Source organism: Taudactylus pleione, unplaced genomic scaffold (genome assembly GCF_031769625.1).
Source record: "Taudactylus pleione unplaced genomic scaffold, aTauple2 ptg000055l, whole genome shotgun sequence".
Taxonomy (NCBI): domain Eukaryota; kingdom Metazoa; phylum Chordata; class Amphibia; order Anura; family Myobatrachidae; genus Taudactylus; species Taudactylus pleione.
In genome coordinates, this window is record NW_028284457.1 from 11,789,956 (window position 1) to 11,813,379 (window position 23,424).

Sequence of the window (23,424 nt, forward strand, 5' to 3'; positions counted from 1 at the left end):
GCATTTTCACCTTTAAAGTGGTTGATTTGGCAATTTGTATTGGATTCAGTAATAATGAAACTATATGAGAGCAAACCAGCTTTAGACTTCACCCACTATAAGCCTTTTTTTACTCCATAAACCTTTTTATCATCTGTCTTAGAAAAATTAAAGTTTGCAAATAAGGAATACATTTGTGTTGTCCGGCACTGCATTTGAGGTGATAAATAGCATCCAGTATCCCAACACTCATCATTTACAAGAACCAAGTCCCGACTCGGGTCTTCTTGCAAAGTTCAGAACTGGGCTCTAAAAAACAGATCTTGTGTTTTTAAGTCCCTCCATCGTGATTTCAGGTGCTGTGAGGTGGTCAAAATTGACTGGAAAAGACTGGAAATTAATGTTATTGATGTTGATAATACTATAGGAACAAAAGTTGGTTCCTATAGTATTATCCTATAGGTCCAAAATACTATAGGTCCAAGTTACATGATTGTAGATTTTTTTTTATCAATTTTGAAAGAAATATAAAACCGAAACCGACCCAAAACACTTCAGGGTGGTTTTGCCAAAACCAAAACACAATGATGATTTAGAACCAAAACATGGGGTCTGCCCTCATCACTAATTTAAAGCCAGAGTTCATTGAGCTATTACTCTATTATTTGAAAATATTTGCTTTATGCTTTTAATATAGAAAGGGGCTCATTAGGAGATGCAAGCTCATTTTGCGGAGAATACCCTAGTTTGAGCAACCGGTGACTCCAAATTGTACGTATCTCAAGCTGTATCACTGCTTGCATTATAAGTGTGTGACAACTTTGTGTTACCACATAGGAATATTGTGCTGTGGGCGTGTAAGCATGGAATTGAGGGCTGTTCAGAGACTGGCATACACAGAGCTGTATCTGATTTCAGATGGATCTTTTGCATCAAGTGTAGGGGTGTATAAGGGTAGTGCAGCCGCACAGAAGCGGCCAACTCTGAATAATAGCTGCGTCTGCGACCTACATGCATGCAACTCTGAATCAGACCCAAAGTCTATTCCCAGAAATTATTGTTTTTGCAAAATGTGACCAATTTATTAAATACACTTTTTCGCCCCTATGCCAGCCTGAATTCTATGTGGCATAAATTGAACAGTGTGTTGGAAGCATTCTTTAGAGGCTCTAATTCATATTGAAATGATAGTATAAGACAGTTGCTCCAAGTTTTTCAGCTGCATATCTCCTATTCCACCACATTCTCTATTGGATTGCGATCTGTTGACTGTGGAATTCATTGGTGTGCACTAAACTCATTGTCATGTTTATGGAACCAGCTTCAGATGATGTTTGTTTTGTGATTGAAGTGTTATTCTACTGGAAGTAGACATTAGGAGACTGGTTGAACTATCCAGTTTTGGGCCAACTTTAGTTGTAATGCCTGTGCCAACTGTATCCTTAATGTTCTTAGCTGACAGGTGCGGTCTTCTGCTGCTATAGCCCATCTACTTCATGGTTCCGTGCGCAGTGTGTTCAGCTGTTATTCTGCATACTATTGTTATAACGCATGGACATTTTAAGTACAGTCTTTGGTCTAAACAACTACCTCTTGACACTGCCTGCATTATTTTATAGATTAAGTTACAGCAATATAATCAACAGTGAGTGACTATTAGGCTGCCTTCAGTGATGAGCTGTCATTTTAGTACTGTACAGGTGTTTAGTGAAAATGTTAATGAGAAATGACTGAAGCATAGAGCTGTAAGAGAAAATTTAGGACTGGGATTATATAAATCACCAGATTAATATGGAGCCCTATGCAGCCCCACCTAATTAAGGAGGTGGGGGTCATTACAGAAAACAACACACCCCCTCTAGTGCCAAATGGTATTGGAGGAACTATGGGCCTGATTCAGAGCTGCTCGTAAGCGGCCGCTCATTTGCTCCAAGCGATGTTCGCACAACTGCGCATGCGTATGGGTCGTAATGCGCATGCGCCAACCAATCAGTGCGATCGGAAATCGAGCACTCGCCAAATAGCGAGTGCCTGCTAAATTGAGTGACAGGATGAGGCGTTTGTGGGTGGTAACAGGGGAAGGTGCTTGAAAATGGGGAGTGGAGATCCGAACGCGGGCATGCCAAACGGTCAAAATGGGCATTTTAAGGGTGTGCATAATTAACAAAGCAGCGTCATCGACCACGTCACTTGGTTGTTTCTTAGCCTGAACTGTTTGCATGATTGCGGTAGGATAAACCTACCACAAGCACTGCGAGCAGTTCAGACGCCTTTCGATGTACTCGATCAATCTAATAAATAGCGGAGATGACGTATGATGCGAGCGGCCAGGGGGCGTCTTTAAAAAATAGCGAGCGCATGTTTCGTTCGCTCGCTCAGACATAGAGGCGTCAACAGACCGCAAAGAGCGAGCGCTCAATTTAAATAGCCGGCCTCTTTTTCTGAACGAGCAAGCGCAAATAGCGTCCGGCTCTGAATCAGGCCCTACGTGCTCCGATGGTAGCATTAAATCTCCCAGTTTTACCTGTCATTGACGGATTGATAGTCTAAAACAACCACCAGAATATTCTACCAATTTCTTCCATCTTCTCCTACGGTTGTTCCGGTCATCAGTGTGTCACTGCAGAAGTAATCAGAGTTGTCACATGCAGTGGCGGAACTCCCAGAGACAATGGAGTCATTTGTCGCTGGGCGCCAGCCCTGAGGGAGGCACCTGGCTCCATTGTCACCCAGCCATTCCGTGTCCACCTGCTGCTGAGGAACAGAGGAGACGCATGGAGGAGGAGCGCCGCGTCTGATCAGCGCTCCAGCTCCATGACCTGCTGCTGCCGGAGTGCTCTATGGTTATGGACGTCACATAGCATGTGACCACCGCGACCCGCCTGAGCTCATACGTGCACGCAGGGGGGGTTTCTGAGTACCCAGAAACCCCCCCGTCCGCTGTTCACTAGCAAACACACCGCTGGCAATGTGTTTGTTTTAGTAACCAATGAGAGTCAGACAGACTCTCATTAGCTGCTGCATCCACGGGAGAAGCCGGGCGGAGCTCACTCATGAGCTCTGCCTTCCAGCTCCCACAGTGGTGATGGTAGAGACATCATGACATTGTCCTCCCACTCGGCACTATGGGAGAAAAGGAGTGGATGGGGATTCAGGTAATCTGTGTGTGTCTTGTGTTATATATGTAAGGGGCACTGCATAGGGGGACCACTCCTGGGGGCACTGTATAGGGGGACCACTGCTGGGGTTGGTGGCATCTGGTGCTGGCATAGGTGCTGGGGGGTGGTCAATTTTAATTTGTGGGGGGGGGCACCAACATTTTTCTTGCATCCGGGCAGCTGGTTTGAAGTTACGCCACTGGGCACATGGGTGCACTTTCTGAGTCAGTTCATGTTAAAAATGGACACAGCACAGAACCTCCAGAATTTGTCCTGTCGTAACCTTCCCAATTGAAATGTTAGGTTGAAAAGTAGTATATTTTGTTGCACTTTACAATTGGGGATATAAACATCTCCACTGTAAGTAATAATCCTTATAATTAGAGATGTGCATTGACCCCTTTACATAAACAGTGGGATTTGAGCTGTGGGGGACGTAGAAAACATATCTGCGTCTGGAGTCCCGAAGGCTTGCACAGGATATTCTGTAATGTACATGCCTTTAGGATGACCTTGTCTAGGGTGAGATGTTGTCTGGAAAGACCGTTTGCTAACTCGTTTGAGTGACCTGAAAGATAAACTGCTTTGAGGATTATTATTTTAAATCCCAAAATGGAAACTGGTGAATCGGGACCAAAATCGATTTGTGTGAATTTATTGTGAATCCTAGATCTGTTAATAAAGACAGAGGGCCTGATTCAGACCCGCTTGCTCGCGCTGTGCATTCGCATGCGGCCCGATGTTCTGCGTACGCGCATGTGCACGCTTCGTTATGCGTGTGTGCGAACTACACACTGCAATTGCAACCCTCACGCTCGCCCAGCAAAGACAGGACAGGAGAGGCCGTTTGTGGATGGTAACAGGGGCCGGACACTAATAACGGGGGGTTGGAGATGCGAACGCAGGCGTGCCGGAGTGTTTCAATGCCGTTTTAGAGGCATGCATAATTAACCAGCAGCGTCATAGTACATGTCACTTTCCTTTTTTTTACACTGATTTCCTCGCAATGCTTGCGGTAGGGTAAAGGAACCGCAAGCACTGCGTTAGCATCTGATGGTGCTCGATGTACCAATGTTTTAACACACTTCCTGGAGATGACGTGTGCTGGTGGGCAGCTCTGCCTGTGTGATTGGGCATAAGCTCAGACAAAGTGGCTGCTCGTGAGCGTTCGCTTCCTGTGGCGTCATTTTGACAAACTTGCATACGCATCAAGCGAGCGTACGCAGATAGTGAGCACGTCTGAATCAGGCCCCGAGTCATATCTCTGTGGTGTGTAATTTGATCTATAGTATACGAGGTGTGGCTATTCAATAACAAGACTGTACTAATAAAAATAAACTATACTGTGTGAGTTAAAAGGGAGTGGTGGGAACACTAAACTTGGATTATCCTAAAATGGTTTTGTTTCACCCCTCTCGCATAGATAGCGTATGTGCCAGGAGCAAGTCGTTCAGATAAGCTAAACTACTAATGTTTTACAATTATTGTACACAATGTCCTGTTAAAAAAAGATAAACAGCAGCAATGTAAATAGATGTAGTGGGATATTCAGGATCCACATTTGAAAATGCAATGTAAGTACCCTTCGAGGGGCTAATGAATAGGCGTTTTCATGTGACAACCCCGAAAACTTTGAATTACTTTCCCAATTTCACAAAAAATATCTCTGCAGTAAAAGTGCTTTGTTTTTCTCACATTATGTAAAGTACATGAAATCCAAAAACAAATTATCTTCAAGACAAAGACAAACTGCACCTTTAGAATATAAATACTTTATTGTTTCATTCTGCACGCACAATACTGAACCAATGTTGTCTGATCAATCGCATAAAAACTATGAAGAGTTAAACTAATAAAACTAAGAAAAAGTAAAATAAAATCAATGTCTGATCTTAAGTGATCAATAAGCAGCGCAAAAGAGTAATGCTGGGTACACATGGGACGATCTGTTCAGCGAATGATATCTCTGAACGATCTCCCTTGAAATTCCTAGTGTGCTGGACGAACAATAGTGGTATGGGTAAACCTAGTTTAACAATAAACTCACTAATGGTTGTTACAGTAATTGATCAAAAGACTCAGATAACTGTAAATAAATAATAAAGACAAGGAGATTTAAATATGGCAACTAGGCACCCATGCAGTGACGTATCTATAATGGGTGCAGTGTGTGCGAGGCACACGGGCCCCCAGGTCCAGGGGAGCCCCGCATAGCACACCCTGCACCCATATTATTTTAAACTTACCTGTCCGTGGCCCCGCGGTGGGTGTCAGCGCTGCTCAGAACACCGGAAAATGGCCGCCACGGCCATTTTCCGGGTGTTCTGTGTATGCGCAGTAGACTCGGGGCATGCTCTAGTGCCTGGAGTCTACTAATGCTCCGGAGGCTGGCCAGCTGCGTCAGTCGACTTCCGGCCACTGGGGAGAGAGGAGGGGGCCCCGCACGGAGAGTGTACACAGGCCCCCTCCTCTCATAAGACGCCCCTGCACTCATGTGGGTGATATCACTAAACATAGTACCCAAATCTTTTGCCATGGTCACTAGGGTGGTCCACTTTAACATTGTCAAAAACAAAGATGATTGTATCATGACTCCACATAGACTATTTTTGTCCATTTTAATGTAGTAACTTGTGTACCAAATTTTAGCTTTGTACGTTGTAGTTTAGTGCTCGCCCAGAAGTTTACTTTCTGGAAGCTGACACAAATGGAGATTATACTTTCAAATGTCTTCTCATATATATTCGGCTCAACTGGAGGCCCAGCAGTTGGAATTTTCAACCGCTTTCAGAGAGAATGGAGAAGTATTGATAAAATCGTTTATAGTGCAGTGGATATTGCCCTCTTCCAAGATCCTGTCTCAGATTACGACAGGAAATGTTAGAATATTTACCAAATGCACTGGAAAAACAGCAACTAAGAGACGATTATCGAGATCTTTTGCATTTATCTCTTTTGTTTCTTGGTGGTGGAAAGAGGGAAACATTTCAAGCTCCTGGTCCTACTCACTACACTCGATGGATCGCTAAAGATATTTAGGCTCTGAAAGTATGTCTCTTTCTAAATCAGTTCCAGTTAACACCTAGGGGTAGATTTACTAAAGTGAGAGTTTTTAGAAGTGAGTTTTAGAAGTGATGTTGCCCATAGCAACCAATCACATTCTACTTAAAATTTAACTAGCACCTTCTAGAAGATAATAGCTAGAATCTTATTGGTTGCTATGGGCAACATCACTTTTAAAACTCACTTCTAAAAACTCTCACTTTAGTAAATTTACCCCCTAGAGAGGCAAACAACATGGTGAATTTGGCTTTGTTTGTTAGTTTGGTTTATGTAAAGTATTGGAATGAAGCTCCACTGGGAATTAGATCACCAAATAATGACATCGAGCTCTTAAGTCTCCTAAAAATCTACCCTGATGTAACAATTGGTAAGAAAGCTTACATTACTTTTACCAGACACCTCTGGTTTCTTTTTGAACACTTGGTAGCTTTAGCATTTTTTAACAATCGAGTGTCTACGAAAATCAAAGGAAAAACTGTAAAACTCTGAAACTTCCACAGCTACCCGATTTTCCACAATGTATTCAACTATCTGAGGACACAGATCTAAGTCTTGAAAAGTTCAATATGGGGTGACCCCTAAATATGTTTGTTTGGAAAATGTTTTGGTGTTCTACCCATTGATGTACTAAGGAATAAATATAACCTTGTGGAGAAAGAAAATGTTTATGTTTTATTTTTTGGACCACCCTAATTAGCACTGTTTGCCATGTTTACCATCCCAACAAATAAGCATATATAAAGACCAATAATATAAACACACAAGTACAGAATTCAAACAAACATAACAAAAGATATAGTTTATGAGGGGAGGGGTTTTTCTAACAATAAAAGAGGCCTATATAAAGGCCAAACCCTCCCTTAAAGAATTTAGCTAAGGAACACCCCTTATTCCTGTTGGCTGGCCAGATGAATCACCAACCTCTGCTGGCAACAATTAACCCTTAACTAACCAGTCTCATCCTGAAAATAACAGGCTCATCCTTGGGGACTTTAGTCATCTCATGCTCATTCTGCCTTCAGTCAGTCTTCTGTAAAAATATTGATTTTTTTGCAAACAGGAATTTTAATGAACTCATTGTGTCCTATTATTTATCATTCTAGTTCTCCACTGATTTAATTTGGATTCTTATTTAAATGCAGACATATACTACCAATTGCTGTATTATTTTGGAAGTCCTTAATTGAATATAGAAATGTATATTTTAACTGCAGAGCCATCCTGTGAATTCTTGACATGCACAATCCTGCTTTTACATTAGAGTGTGAGAACTTAAAATACATCAAAAGGATTCTGCTCTATTTCTGTTCCGTTCCAATATGTGCTTCACAACCACAAAGACATTCTGCTCACCAAATCTTCTGTTGAGGTTACTATAAATACTAAGACATACTGTAATGGGTCTCTATAGAATTGGGCAGAAGCAAATCTCTTGGCATAAGATGCACATTTCTCAACTGCTCTTGCACACAAAATTGTTTTGTACATATGTCTATATGCAGCTTTTTGCATTTAGCTGACTTTTGTGACTTGCTTACCTATGTACCAGGGTTATGCCTCTGCAGACAATCATAGACTGATTTACAATACGCTACGTGCATGTTCACATACCTGCCACATAGATAGGTGTTTTTGTATCTACAGATACCTCATTTAGAAGGATTATCTATAGCGGGGTTGGTGTAATGATATGCAACAGTATTGGTGTCTATGAAGCTGCTTCTGATTGGCTGATTGCATATCGACAACTCTAAAGGTGACTACAGACATAGCGATGTGCTCACGATCAGCCGATGTGTACAATTTCCCTTGAAACTCTACCCGGCAGCTCTGCACACGATCTGCACACGATTTGGTGTCCAATATTCATACAATCTCTCCTGTATGCAGACTTTTTACAGTGCATCGCGTCCTAGATTGTCAGATCTGCCCGATGCGATGTGTGGACCAGCGGAGACGCACATCGCATCATGATCGTGAGTGGGGACTCACGATTTACTCATAATTTGGCCATATTTTACACGATCTGTCATTCCAATGTGTAGGAATCGGCCAGATCTGGTAAAATATTGCTATGTGTGTGGCCAGCTTAATACCTCTTTTACACGGGCCAAATAACACGTGTTATTGCTGTGTCAATCAGGGTTGTTGCTCAGTGTAAAATGGGCCAGGTTTGGATTCCCAGGTCAAGTTACCTGGCAATCCAACCTGGGTAGTGAGCAGGGTTTAACATGGAAATGACCCGTGTAAGCCTGCAGTGTGAATGGGTGACCCGGGTCATGCGACCCGGTTCGTGTTAACCGGAGAGCCAGCTCACCGGTGCTTAGAGATGATATTATCTCCAAGTGCCAGCAGAGGAGAAAGCCTGGCAATAACGCAGGCCCAGCCTGCAGTGTAAACGGGTCTCAAACCACGCTGACACAGCTTAAAACCTGCAGTCAGTGACTGAGGCTGGACTCGGGTTTTAGGTGTAAAAAGGGGATAACTGATAGTAATACATCTTTAGTGTTGCATCTATATTATTTGTAGCTATGGCCATCTATTTGCATAACTTACCTACTTGACATTTACATTTGGACTACTGAGGGGAATGGGAATCCCATTTGATTATTAAAAGAAGAAACAACAGAAGTGGAGATGTTTGCATTTACTTACATTTTCGGAAAAAAAAAAGATTTACATTTATTTATAACTGCCATAACTATAATCTCTTATGCGTATATATATGACATTTCATCAGATTATTAAATTGTGTACACATGAGTAATGCAAATTTAGCATTTACCACCAACACTGTCAAGCCACATCTCCACACTACCATAGGGCATATTTACAGACACTTGTACTACTGATATGCTTAACGTCTTCGACAAATATTATTATTTTTGAGCTGGATGTTAAGTTACTCCTGACCCACACATTCATGTATGTACGCCGTTTTTGTGGGAACATGAGTGATTTACTATGTACTTATGATATGCAACTGCTTCCTACTCTACATGAGCCCTCAATGTTGCCCACTCCTTCTGCACACTTTTGTATTTACTGAGGACATTTTACTGATTATACTGATTATATTACTGATGATCATTTATGTATTTTTAATTCAGAATGAAGAAGGACATGGGCAAGAGGGAATTTTGGAAAATACAGGCAATACACCAATGAATCCAGATGAGACGTATGAAATGCCCCCTCAGGTAACTTTTTATATTAGTTGCATGTTTAACAATTCATATATGGAGAAAAACTGATAACTAGAAAATTAAAAGGAGAAAAATTTGATTTTGAACACGATCCAGTTTTCATCTAATATTGTTTCTTTTGACATACAAACCACTACTGCAATAATAATAATAATAATAATAATAATAATAATAATAATAATAATAATAAAATAATACATATTCATGAAATACAAAAAGTTAAAAGTAATATTTCTGCTTGAAATATAACTTTGGGCCTGATTCAGAGATGGACGGAGGAGTAGCATAGCAGCTGCTGTACTAAAATATGCTAATACCACAGGAGATTTCTAGTGTAAAAAGACTTCTATTGTCAGCATCTCAGATCCGAGGGCTGCATCTGAAGATGCAGCATCGGTTCTACATTGTGACCATCAGTCACATCATTGTCCATCCGAGTGAGCCTAAGGCTACTCAGAATGGCCGCCTCATCTCTGCTGCATGCCACAAAACGGCAGGGGCGTATCTTCCTATTGACCAAGATGGCATTCGCCAGGGGCGCCGGCGCCGCTCGGCTGTGCCACCTGCGGCCAGTTCTGTCTGTCAAAAGTCCATGCTGCTGATCTCAGTCAGAAGCATCAGCGCCCGATGATGGGAGGGGCGATCGCCGCTCGTACAGCAACCACGGTGTATGTTTACAAACTGCCATCAGGGGGGCGCCAGTCCCCTACTTTGCCAGGGGCCCATAGGTACACCCCTGCAAAACTGCTCCACCCTGGATGCCTGTCAGACTGTGGCGTCCAGGGCACTGTGACTTCATGGATGTCGTAGGATGAAATCTGCACATGCACAGTGTGGCTTCTGTACAGGGGCACACCCCAAACCATCGGTGATGTACGTGAACATCAGAGTGCCAGACATCTCTGAATTAGGCTCATTATTTGCACATGAAAAATAGTTGTTGGCACAAAAGCTTTCTTTACTGATTCTTTACTGATTGGTACTGGTACTCCAGTTGCTCAGGATATATGTGTCTCCAATATATGGAGACAATAGATAACCCCTTTTTTTAATGAATAATATTATCAAGGGGGTGCTACCATAGACACATAATTGAGATTACAAGAAGAAGAAGAAGAGCAAATGAAATGTCACAGGATGGTGCACTAGATTGATATAATAAAATATAACTTTTATTAAATAAATAGTAAAATACTAATACCCTCAGATTATAACATACAAAAAAAGAAATACCAAAAATTAGTTAAAATACAGATAGACGATGAAAAAGAATAGAAAGTAAGTGATTTAAGATGTAGTTCTAAAATGAACTTAAAAGCAGCGCTCCTACATATTCATACAATAATTGGTATTGTTAATAAACTTTGTGGTGCGTATTCTGTTTAATAAATAAATATAGTGTTCCCACACTTCTTAAACAGCACCATACATGAATAATAATTTCTGCTGTTAGTGTTTACTCAGTGTACAATACTCTGGCAGTTAATATGTTACACGTATTTATAGAGAGTTCCGTCCGTCTGACCTTATCCCATATGATCTTTCATAGGATTACTGTGGAGATCTCATATTATGTCCCTGACACATATCATTAGTCACATCTGTTATTATACAATTAAGTAGTATTCAGTATCCCCACAGTAGTTTTTTGGAGACACTTGTACTATTAAAGTCACTTGATTATTGATGTACTATTAGTATTCTTATTGTACATGCTATACACAGATGGTTCTTATATCAAAGTGGATAGTCAAATAGAGTACATATGATAAATTCTCTTATGTCCCTCTATTATATATTTATACGTGTGTTCAGCTGGCCAGAGTGCTCCTGGGAGCAATATGTAAATAAGTAAGCTGTTTGGTGTCACATGCACCACCAGTCTTTTGACTGTATTACTCTCACATATAGTGTAATTCACCACTAGGTGGAACTAGTTAACATTATCGTGAGAAAACTGTCCATATTCGTAAATACAATTGGTTTCAACAGCAGTATTTAGCATAACATATAAATGAATGGTAGGCAGCTCCGCATGGCCATCGCGGCATTTTGCTACAGAGCTTTATCAAGGCAAGCCGAACAGACCTTCAGACCTCCCTTAAATACCCCCATCTTTGCTATGACACCAATCAGGTGTCCGATGTATTCGCGTCCACCAAGCACCTCCGGACCCCGCTCCGCTAGCTCTGCCTCCCCCTCTAGACTGACAGCATGTCCATGTGCCCTGGGCTAATGACGTCATCCGGAGGAATCTCAATGGATCCTTAATAAATGGATATAGCCTCAGTCAGGAGTAATCGAACTCCGATTTACACTCGTTATATGGCTTTTGTAATAGATAAAGCCCTGTGGAATATGGTGTTGTCTATAGAATTATGACATATGTACATTGAGCAAAAATCTCCCATATTGATACATAATAAAATAAAATAATAGATATTAAACCGATTGAGCATGCATTTCACTTGATGAAGACAAAACTGAAGGGAAAATGCCCCCAAAACAAGCAGGAACTGAAGACATTTGCAGTAGAGGCCTGGCAGAGCATCACCAGGGATGAAACCCAGCGTCTGGTGATGTCTATGCGTTCCAGACTTCAGGCTGTAATTGCCTGCAAAGGATTTGCAACAAAGTATTAAAAAGTGAAAGTTAGATTTAGGATTGTTTAGTTTGTCCCATTACTGTTGGTCCCTTAAAAAGTGGGAGGCACATATAGAAACTGTTGTAATTCCTACACCGTTCACCTGATTTGGATGTAATTACCCTCAAATTAAATCTGAAAGTCTGCAGTTAAAACACATCTTGTTTGTTTCATTTCAAAGCCATTGTGGTGATGAATAGAGGACAAAATATGAAAATTCTGTCAATGTCCCAAAATTTATGGACCTGACTGTATATATACACATATATGCACATATATGCATATACATACACACATATACAAATCCAGTATACATATACAAATGAGGTGATATAAATATAGTTAGACAAGTGTCAGAATATGTACTGAAAACAGTATAATGTAACCATAATTGAAGATATTATCCATAAAATAAATATAATTACAAATATGAATTATTTATTAAATATAAGGACAAAAAATTACAATTTGATTATTATGTAAAGCACTATTTCAAAGATAGTTATTAACACATAAAAATTATTAACCCAAGAAGGACACATAACTATTCTCTTCATTTTAACCTTTTGGTGTCATCGTATCCATAAGGAAAATAAATTTGGTCTCTTGTTTCAGAAGGTCAGTGCTTCCTGAAAAGGCCCTATAATTATAATGACGATCACGTGACTTAGAGGGTTTAATATCTATTATTTTATTTTATTATGTATCAATATGGGAGATTTTTGCTCAATGTACATATGTCATAATTCTATAGACAACACCATATTCCACAGGGCTTTATCTATTACAAAAGCCATATAACGAGTGTAAATCGGAGTTCAATTACTCCTGACTGAGGCTATATCCATTTATTAAGGATCCATTGAGATTCCTCCGGATAACGTCATTAGCCCAGGGCACATGGACATGCTGTAAGTCTAAAGGGGGAGGCAGAGCTATCGGAGCGGGGTCCAGAGGTGATTGGTGGACGCGAATACATCGGACACCTGATTGGTGTCATAGCAAATATGGGGGTATTTAAGGGAGGTCTGAAGGTCTGTTCGGCTTGCCTTGATAAAGCTCTGTAGCGAAATGCCGCGTTGGCCATGCGGCGCTGCCTACCATTCATTTATATGTTGTTATGCTAAATACTGCTGTTGAAACCAATTGTATTTTCGAATATGGACAGTTTTCTCACGATAATGTTAATTAGTTCCACCTTGAGTGGTGAATTACACTATATGTAAGAGTAATACAGTCAAAAGGCTGGTGGTGCATGTGACACCAAACAGCATACTTATTTACATATTGCTCCCAGGAGCACTCTGGTCAGCTGAACACACGTATGAATATATAATAGAGGGACATAAGAGAATTTATCATATGTACTCTATTTGACTATCCACTTTGATATAAGAACCATCTGTGTATAGCATGTACAATAAGAATACTAATAGTACATCAATATTCAAGTGACTTTAATAGTACAAGTGTCTCCAAAAAACTACTGTGGGGATACTGAATACTACTTAATTGTAATAACAGATGTGACTAATGATAGGTGTCAGGGACATAATATGAGATCTCCACAGTAACCCTATGAAAGATCATATGGGATAAGGTCAGACGGATGGAACTCTCTATAAAGTAGGGGTGAGCGGGTTCGGATTTCTGAAATCCGAACCCCCCGGAGCCCCCCCGATCCGAGTCCAATCCGAATCAGGCTCGACTTTTCCCGCCTGACTCGGATCTGAAATTGAGGCAAAACGTCATCATCCCGCCTTCCGAGTCTCGCGGGTTTTGGATCCTATATAAGGTACCCGCGTCGGAGCCATTTTCTCACTCGGCTGTGGACAGTGAAGAGGGAGGGTGGGAGTTAGGGCTGTGTAGTGTAGTGTAGTGTAGTGTAGTGCTGCTGTTGTCCACTACTTCAAAGTCCATTAGGGGCTGGCTGTGTTGTGCTGTGCTGCTGTTGTTAATAGGGGCTGTGTCCACTACTTCTAAGTCCATAGGGGCTGGCTGGACTGTGTTGTGCAATCAGTTCTCCATAGGGGCTGTGTCCACTCCAAAGTCCTGTGCAGTGTCCCAGTCCTAAAGGGGTGCTGAAGTGTTGTCCAGGGGGTGCTCTGTCCATCAGGGGTGCTCCCCCCAAGTGCTAAAAAAATAATATATTTTCTGTGTTTGTGAATTGTGTGCGCAGTAGCCGCACGTGCATCAACAAAGTAGTGCCAAGCGTGCGCCTGTGTCATTAGTAAAGGGCCGGCTGGCTTGACCGTTAAGGGTGCTGTAACCCCCGAAAGTACACTCCAGTCCAAACCAAAAAAAAAATTATTTTCTGTGTTTGTGAATTGTGTGCGCAGTAGCCGCACGTGCATCAACAAAGTAGTGCCAAGCGTGCGCCTGTGTCATAAGTAAAGGGCCGGCTGGCTTGACCATTAAGGGTGCTGTAACCCCCGAAAGTACACTCCAGTCCAAACCAAAAAAAAAATAATTTTCTGTGTTTGTGAATTGTGTGCGCAGTAGCCGCACGTGCATCAACAAAGTAGTGCCAAGCGTGCGCCTGTGTCATAAGTAAAGGGCCGGCTGGCTTGACCGTTAAGGGTGCTGTAACCCCCGAAAGTACACTCCAGTCCAAACCAAAAAAAAAATTATTTTCTGTGTTTGTGAATTGTGTGCGCAGTAGCCGCACGTGCATCAACAAAGTAGTGCCAAGCGTGCGCCTGTGTCATAAGTAAAGGGCCGGCTGGCTTGACCGTTAAAGGGTGCTGTAACCCCCAAAGTACACTCCAGTCCAAACCAAAAAAATAATTATTTTCTGTGTTAGTGAATTGTGTGCGCAGTAGCCGCATGTGCATCAACAAAGTAGTGCCAAGCGTGCGCCTGTGTCATAAGTAAAGGGCAGGCTGGCTTGACCGTTAAAGGGTGCTGTAACCCCCAAAGTACACTCCAGTCCAAACCAAAAAAAAAAATATTTTCTGTGTTTGTGAATTGTGTGCGCAGTAGCCGCACGTGCATCAACAAAGTAGTGCCAAGCGTGCGCCTGTGTCATAAGTAAAGGGCCGGCTGGCTTGACCGTTAAAGGGTGCTGTAACCCCCGAAAGTACACTCCAGTCCAAACCAAAAAAAAAATTATTTTCTGTGTTTGTGAATTGTGTGCGCAGTAGCCGCACGTGCATCAACAAGGTAGTGCCAAGCGTGCGCCTGTGTCATAAGTAAAGGGCCAGCTGGCTTGACCGTTAAAGGGTGCTGTAACCCCCAAAGTACACTCCAGTCCAAACCAAAAAAAAAATTATTTTCTGTGTTTGTGAATTGTGTGCGCAGTAGCCGCACGTGCATCAACAAAGTAGTGCCAAGCGTGCACCTGTGTCATAAGTAAAGGGCCGGCTTGCTTGACCGTTAAAGGGTGCTGTAACCCCCGAAAGTACAGTCCAGTCCAAACCAAAAAAAAAATTATTTTCTGTGTTTGTGAATTGTGTGCGCAGTAGCCGCACGTGCATCAACAAAGTAGTGCCAAGCGTGCGCCTGTGTCATAAGTAAAGGGCCGGCTGGCTTGACCGTTAAAGGGTGCTGTAACCCCCGAAAGTACACTCCAGTCCAAACCCCAAAAAAAATTATTTTCTGTGTTTGTGAATTGTGTGCGCAGTAGCCGCACGTGCATCAACAAAGTAGTGCCAAGCGTGCGCCTGTGTCAAAAGTAAAGGGCCGGCTGGCTTGACCGTTAAAGGGTGCTGTAACCCCCAAAGTACACTCCAGTCCAAACCAAAAAAAAAATTATTTTCTGTGTTTGTGAATTGTGTGCGCTGTAGCCGCACGTGCATCAACAAAGTAGTGCCAAGCGTGCGCCTGTGTCATAAGTAAAGGGCCGGCTGGCTGGACCGTTAAAGGGTGCTGTAACCCCCGAAAGTACACTCCAGTCCAAACCAAAAATAAAATTATTTTCTGTGTTTGTGAATTGTGTGCGCAGTAGCCGCACGTGCATCAACAAAGTAGTGCCAAGCGTGCGCCTGTGTCATAAGTAAAGGGCCGGCTGGCTTGACCATTAAAGGGTTCTGTAACCCCCAAAGTACACTCCAAACCAAAAAAATATATATTTTCTGTGTTTGTGACTTGAGTGCACTGTGGCTGCACGTGCATCAACAAAGGAGCAGCGCCAAGCGTGCGCCTGTGTCCCATAAGTAATAAGCCGGCTGGCTCATTTCTTAAAGGGTGGTGTAACCCACAAAGTGCACTACTCTCCAGCAAAAATAAAAAAATATTTTCTGTGTTTGTGTGCGCTTTAGCCGCACGTATATATATCAATATAACATAAATGGAGGACCAAACTTTCTCCGATAAAAATAAAATAGGGAAAGATCAAGAACCACTTCCTCCTAGTGCTGTTGCTGCTGCTGGGAGTTGTTCATCATCCCAGAGAGGAAGTAGGAACATCACTACTTTTACTAAACAATTGACCCTCCAACAGTCCCTAGCGATGAGGATGAAGTACGACAGCAGTCATCCTGAAGCAAAATGTATAACTGAGGCCTTGACTGCTATGTTGGTGTTAGACGTGCGTCCGGTATCCGACATTAGTGCAGTGGGATTTAGACAATTGATGGAGGTAGTGTGTCCTCGGTTCCAAATCCCGTCTAGATTCCACCTGCATCCTCAAAGCAGCAGCGACAAGCGTGCGTCTGTCTGTTAAAGGGTGGTGACACCCTCAAAGTGTGCTACACAAACAATTAAAATATTGTTCTTTTTTCTGTCTTTGTGAATTGTGTGGGCTGTAGCCGCACCTGCATCCTTAAAGCAGCAGTGACAAGCGTGCGTCTGTCTGTTAAAGGGTGGTGACACCCTCAAAGTGTGCTACACAAACAATAAAAATATTCTTCTTCTTTTTTCTGTCTATGTGAATTGTGTGGGCTGTAGCCGCACCTGCATCCTTAAAGCAGCAGCGACAAGCGTGCGTCTGTCTGTTAAAGGGTGGTGACACCCTCAAAGTGTTCTACACAAACAATTAAAATATTGTTCTTTTTTTTTCGGTCTTTGTGAAATGTGTCGGCTGTAGCCGCACCTGCATCCTTAAAGCAGCAGCGACAAGCGTGCGTCTGTCTGTTAAAGGGTGGTGTAACTCTCAAAGTGCTCCAAAAAATAAAAAACTATTTTTTAATGTGTTTGTGACTTGTGTGCGATGTAGCCGCACTTGCATCCTCAAAGCAGCAGCGACATGCCTGCGTCTGTCTGTTAAAGGGTGGTGACACCCTCAAAGTGTGCTACACAAACAATAAAAATATTCTTCTTCTTTTTTCTGTCTTTGTGAATTGTGTGGGCTGTAGCCGCACCTGCATCCTTAAAGCAGCAGCGACAAGCGTGCGTCTGTCTGTTAAAGGGTGGTGACACCCTCAAAGTGTGCTACACAAACAATTAAAATATTGTTCTTTTTTCTGTCTTTGTGAATTGTGTGGGCTGTAGCCGCACCTGCATCCTTAAAGCAGCAGCGACAAGCGTGCGTCTGTCTGTTAAAGGGTGGTGTAACCCTCAAAGTGCGCTCCACAAACAATAAAAATATTCTTTTTTTTTTTCTGTCTTTGTGAATTGTGTGGGCTGTAGCCGCACTTGAATCCTCAAAGCAGCAGCGACAAGCATGCGTCTGTCTGTTCAAGGATTACATCGGTGACAGCATCCAAGTAGGCATGTCAGACAGTCCGTACCTGTACTGGCAGGAAAAAGAAGCAATTTGGAGGTCCCTGTACAAACTGGCTCTATTTTACCTGAGTTGCCCCCCCTCCAGTGTGTACTCCGAAAGAGTGTTTAGTGCAGCCGGGAACCTTGTCAGCGAAAGGCGTAGGAGGTTGCATCCACAAAATGTGGAGAAGATGATGTTCATAAAATGAATTATCAACTCTTCAAGGGAGACCAGCCTCCAGAACGTACAGAGGGACCTGTGGTTCCAGCAGGGACGAATTAATACTCTGTGAGGATGAGGATGTACACACTGAAGAGGGTGAGGAATCGGTGGATGAGGAGGATGAGGATGACATCTTGCCTCCGTAGAGCCAGTTTGTGCAGGGACAGATAAATTGCCAGCTTGTTTTGTGGGGGCCCAAACGAACCAATCATTTCAGCCACAGTTGTGTGGCAGACCCTGGCGCTGAAATGATTGGTTTGTTAAAGTGTGCATGTCCTGTTTATACAACATAAGGGTGGGTGGGAGGGCCCAAGGACAATTCCATCTTGCACCTCTTTTTTTTCTTTGCATTATGTACTGTTTGGGGCCAAGTTTTTCAATGCCATCCTGTCTGCCACTGCAGTTTCACGCCTAGATGGGTCACGTGTTTGTGCCGCCCACGTGTCGCTTAGCATAGTCATCCAGCTACCTCGGTGCAACCTTTTGGACATAAAAACACTATTGTGAGGTGTGAGGTATTCAGAATAGACTGGAAATGAGTGGAAATTAAGGTTATTGAGGTTAATAATAGCATAGGAGCAGAAAAACCTACAAATTCTGTGATTTTAGCTGTTTTTATGCTTTTTTTCAAAAAAATACAGATCCAAAACACAAAACCCAGAACCCAAAACACGGAAGGGTGGTTTTGGCAAAACCAATCCAGATCCAAAACACCAAGAAAGATCCAGATCCAAAACCAAAACACAAAACACGAAAAGTGGCCGGTGCACACCCCTACTATAAAGTATAAATATGTTTAACAAATTAACTGCCAGAGTATTGTACACTGAGTAAACACTAACAGCAGAGATTATTATTCGTGTATGGTGCTGTTTAAGAAGTGTGGGAACACTATATTTATATATTAAACAGAATACGCACCACGAATTTTATTAACAATACCAATTATTGTATGAATATGTAGGAGCGCTGCTTTTAAGTTCATTTTAGAACTACATCTTAAATCACTTACTTTCTATTCTTTTTCACCATCTATCTGTATTTTAACTAATTTTCGCTATTTCTTTTTTTGTATGTTATAATCTGAGGGTAATAGTATTTTACTATTTATTTAATAAAAGTTATATTTTATTATATCAATCTAGTGCACCATCCTGTGACATTTAATTTGCTCTTCTTCTTGTTGGTCTGATTCTTTACTGAGCAGCTTAATTTCAAATATATATATATATATATTTATCAGAAGCTTAGAAAACCGGCGCCAGAATCCTGACATCTGTCAGAATCCCGGCACAGCATCCCGACCGCTGGCATCCAGAAGGTAAGTAGCGGGGTTAGGGGTTTGAGTTGGACACTAGAGGGAGGGTTAGGGTTAGTTTTAGGGTGCGGGGAGACGGAGCTTAGATTTAGGCACTAGAGGGGAGGTTAGCTGTAGGCACCAAGGTGGGAAAGTTAGGGATAGGGAGAGGGGGAGGTTTAGAATAATGGCAGACAGGTGTCAGTATCCTAACCTAGTCGGGATGCCGGCATCAGGATTTTTACCGCCGGGATACCAAGCGCCAGCATCTCGTACCTAATCCATTTGCTGTACATCAAGCTCAGAGGAAAAAAAGGCCCTGATTCAGAGCCGTTCGTTAACAGCAGTACGCTCGTTGCGTTCCGATGTTGACTAACCGCGCATGCGTCGGTGTTACACTGCGCATGTGCGTACGGCAGATTGCGAGTTTTTTTGTGTCGTTCGTCAAATAGCGTACAGGAAGTGACATGTCAAATGTGATTGACAGAACAGGGCGTTTTTGGGTGTTGACGGGGGAGGAGATGGAAAAACGCAGGCGTGGCGAGGCATTTTTGGGGCGTACATACATTAACAACTGCGAACGTACCAACTCATACGTCACTGGATGATCCTCTTTCCCTTCAAAATGCTCGCACAGCTTAGGGTCTGGATAACTCGACCACATTGGCGATGGCCTTCTCCCGGCTTGTCAGAAAATCAATTAGTGTTGGATTGAAAACCGGCTTGGTATGTGTTTGGAAAGCAGTTTTTTTGGATAACACAAAACCGAACGCAGGTGGAAATCATAGCTGCTAATGTCTGGATTACACAATCAATTAGCGTACATTTGTGGGGGTTTATTTTGGCCTCAATTTGTGGTTTTTGGACTATTGTAACAATAATGTCATCATGTTTAGGTTTTTTGGCTCATTTTGTTTTTTGCAAGGTGATTTTGCATCCTTAGGTAATGTTTTAAATGTTCTTTAAAGAGCCCTTTTTTTCAAATGTAAAATGTTTTTTTAAACGTGGTTGCCTTGTGGGCCCGGATTAAATGTAACCCATTTTGACAATAATGTCACAATACAAAGTCGTACATTTGATGTAAATTTATTGCTATCCCAATAAAAAATAATGCACATATTTTACACAAACATTTTTGGCAGTGTTCATTCCACAATATTTATTAATTGTGCAAACAATAAATTTTTGGTAAACGTAAATCAAAAAATTAAAAACAATTCACAAGAAAGGAGAGGGAAGTTTTGGCCAGAAAGGAATATGAGGCAAGCACAGAAGGAGTGTGGGAAAAGTAGCCAATGCTGTCACCGTTTTTTTTCGCCTGTTTGGCTGGGGGAGGGAGGGCGCCAGACCGGGTCCGGGATGTCATCGGGCTGGCCTGTCCAGAGGCAGATGTTGTGGCCTCTGGACAGGCACAGGGCTAGGCACATTTGGAGGATTGGCTGATGTTGTGCCAGAGGTGGAGGATCCTGATGTTCCGGCAGGAAGGGAGGTCGGCTCCACCATGTGCTGGCGAACGAGCTGCTCCAGGGCATTGGCGATGCGGATGTTGGCCCTGGTATTTTCCGCCAGGGCCTGACCAATGGTCACGTTGGCCGCAGCATTTTGCTCCAGGGCCTCAGCCACCCATACCAGACTGGCGTCCATCCTCTGCAGAATCTCCGTATGGAAATCCGATTTAAAATTGAGTTCTGTGAGGAGGGACACTGCCTGCGAGGGGGATTGCCCTGGACTGGCTTCTGCAGGGTCCTCAGCCGGATGTACTGGTTCCTCCCCTGCAGAGCCAGCAGAAATTCTGCTGCCAAGGCTCCCCTCTGGAGCAGACTCATCCGCCTGTGTCTCTGTTGGAAAAATGAGAAAAGAGTCACATTAGAATCTACATATTGGCACAATAACATTTCAGAGTTGGTGACATCACAATATTTACCTGGGACAACATGAGGAGCCGCAAAGTCTGGCATGTCCGTATCCATGTTGGACACGCCAAACACCTCCACAGGCTGCACACACCCCTGTGCCAGCTCTTCTAAATCATTCAACTCCAATGACACAGGGGTGGGACCCCCACCTGTCCCCCTTGCATGCCTAGCCCTGTCCGCCAGTTTTTGCTTCAGGCGATATTTGAAGTCGGCCCATCTGTGGGTTAAATTGGAACCATTATCCTTTTGTTTAAAATGGGTTTTGGTTTTAGGGGGGGGAAAGTGTTTACTTACCGCCATTTGACATCCCGGGCTAGACGGACATAATCACCCACCCTATTGACATCAATGGCTACCTCTTCCCACATTCTCCACTTCTGGCTTGCACTCATATTCCTGTCTGCCTGTGGCAGGATGTCCACACACTTCTGAATCAAAACCTCCATCTCCTTTCTTGTGAATTGTGGCTGCCTTTTCTTTTTGGCAGCTTTGCCAGGAATACTGGGCCCGGCAGCCTCTTCCATGTCATCCTCCTCACCTATTTGTGTAAATTTGGAGAATTGTCAACTTCACAACTTTCACAATATTATGTTTCTAATTAATCATTGAGTCAAAATGCCTGAAATACTTACCGCAAGACTGTTGTCCATTGTTTCCCTGGTCTGTAGCCATGTCTGAGCTCCAAACAAGAAATACACCAGAATGTTTGGTTTGGCTCGTGACGTATTTATACATGCGTCCTTATTTTTCGCCCGCATCATTGATTGTGCGTTCCTATGATCCCTCCTTAATTTGTGCCGGAAACTAAACACTATTTATGGCTTGGGGCGTCTCGAGTCGAGGTGGCGTTTTTGGATTGTTGGAGGTTACGTTGGTTGGAGTTGATTGTTGGCGGGTTTTCGAGTTGACGTGGGTGGAAGTACTTTATTTTTGATATATTTGCTTTTTTTATTTACGTTCGCATTTTTTCTGTTGGATTTCTTTTTGGGGTTTGTTGTTTTGGTAAGTTTTTGGAAGTCTAACTTTGCTTAAATTTGTGTCTCCCTCTGTTTCTGATTTTTCTAACCTTTTTTTGTCGTCATTTCATCTCTCTTAGGTTTTTTTTTGGCTGTGCCCCAAAGACCTTTTGATCCGGAATCTTATATATTATCTCTTGGTAAGTTCACTTGTTTAATTGTTTTGTAAATGTTCATGTTTGTCTTTACGCCACTTTGGGTGGCCTTACACTTGTAACCTTTGTTTTTCTAACTCCGAAATGTTTTAAAAATGATTTTTTTTTGTAGCTGCGTATTTTTTAACTTGGATTTGCGAACTAATTAGCACATTTTTATTAGTTTGTATTGTGACTTGGATTTGCGAACTAATTAGCGCATTTTTATTAGTTTGTATTGTGATTTGGATTTGCAAACTAATTAGCGCATTTTTATTAGTTTGTATTGTGACTTGGATTTGCGAACTAAATTGCGCATCTTTAAATGCTTATTCATCCCGTAAAATTGTTTGTGTTTTCGCTTTTGCATTTGTTGCTTACATTTGGCCACAATTTGACGTAGTGTGTGCAATGTCGTTTTGCTCTTTGGCCAAATGTGTGTTTCTCCCCTTTTAGGTTTTGTCTTGCACAAAATTTGAAAACAGAAATGGCCAGCATCAAATGATGTATATTTATGTTGTGATTATTTCCAGTTTGCACGTATCATGACAATACCCCGGCATGTAAGCATCAATGGATGGTATCATCAAGCTAAGTTATATTTTTGTTTTTTGGGGGGGTTAAAAAGCCTTACATTCAAATCTTACCATTTCAGGTTGATCTGGGTTGGATTGTTCTGGCCATGCTCCCGGAAGCCGACCAACCTCAATCTCGTCCCAGGCGTAGGCATCGTAGGCGTGCAAGGCCCCAGATATATAGAACACGTGTCACCCTTTTTGGAATGCCCGATGATGAGGTTTTAAGATGCTACCGTCTTCCTCCCAAAATCATCATAGACACTCTCTCATTAATAGAGAGTGATCTTGAGCGGCAAATTGACAGTCCTACAGCAATACCACCACTTACGCAATTTATGGCGGTGTTACATTTCTGTGCCTCAGGATCGTTTCAAACAACGGTGGGAATAGTGGCGGGCATCTCACAATCCTCCTTTTCCCGGATCCTGAGGGAAGTGATGGAGACACTTTTCAAGCACCTCCATCATTTTATTCAAATGCCTTTGGATATGGGTGCCCTTAGTGTGGCCAAGGCCAATTTTTACCAAATAGCTGGCTTCCCACACATCATAGGGGTTGTGGATGGTA

At 42.5% G+C, this 23,424-nt stretch overlaps 1 protein-coding gene across 3 annotated transcripts in view; it reads left to right on the top strand.

Moving 5' to 3' along the window:
• The window catches only part of SNCA (synuclein alpha), an 82,312-nt gene that overhangs the window by 38,290 nt on the left and 20,598 nt on the right, over window positions 1–23,424 (top strand). For all 3 annotated transcript variants that reach the window (XM_088464430.1, XM_088464432.1, XM_088464433.1), the window contains exon 5: window positions 9,311–9,400. In XM_088464430.1, the coding sequence (XP_088320556.1) occupies window positions 9,311–9,400 (90 nt within the window). The remainder of the gene's footprint in view (window positions 1–9,310; window positions 9,401–23,424) is intronic.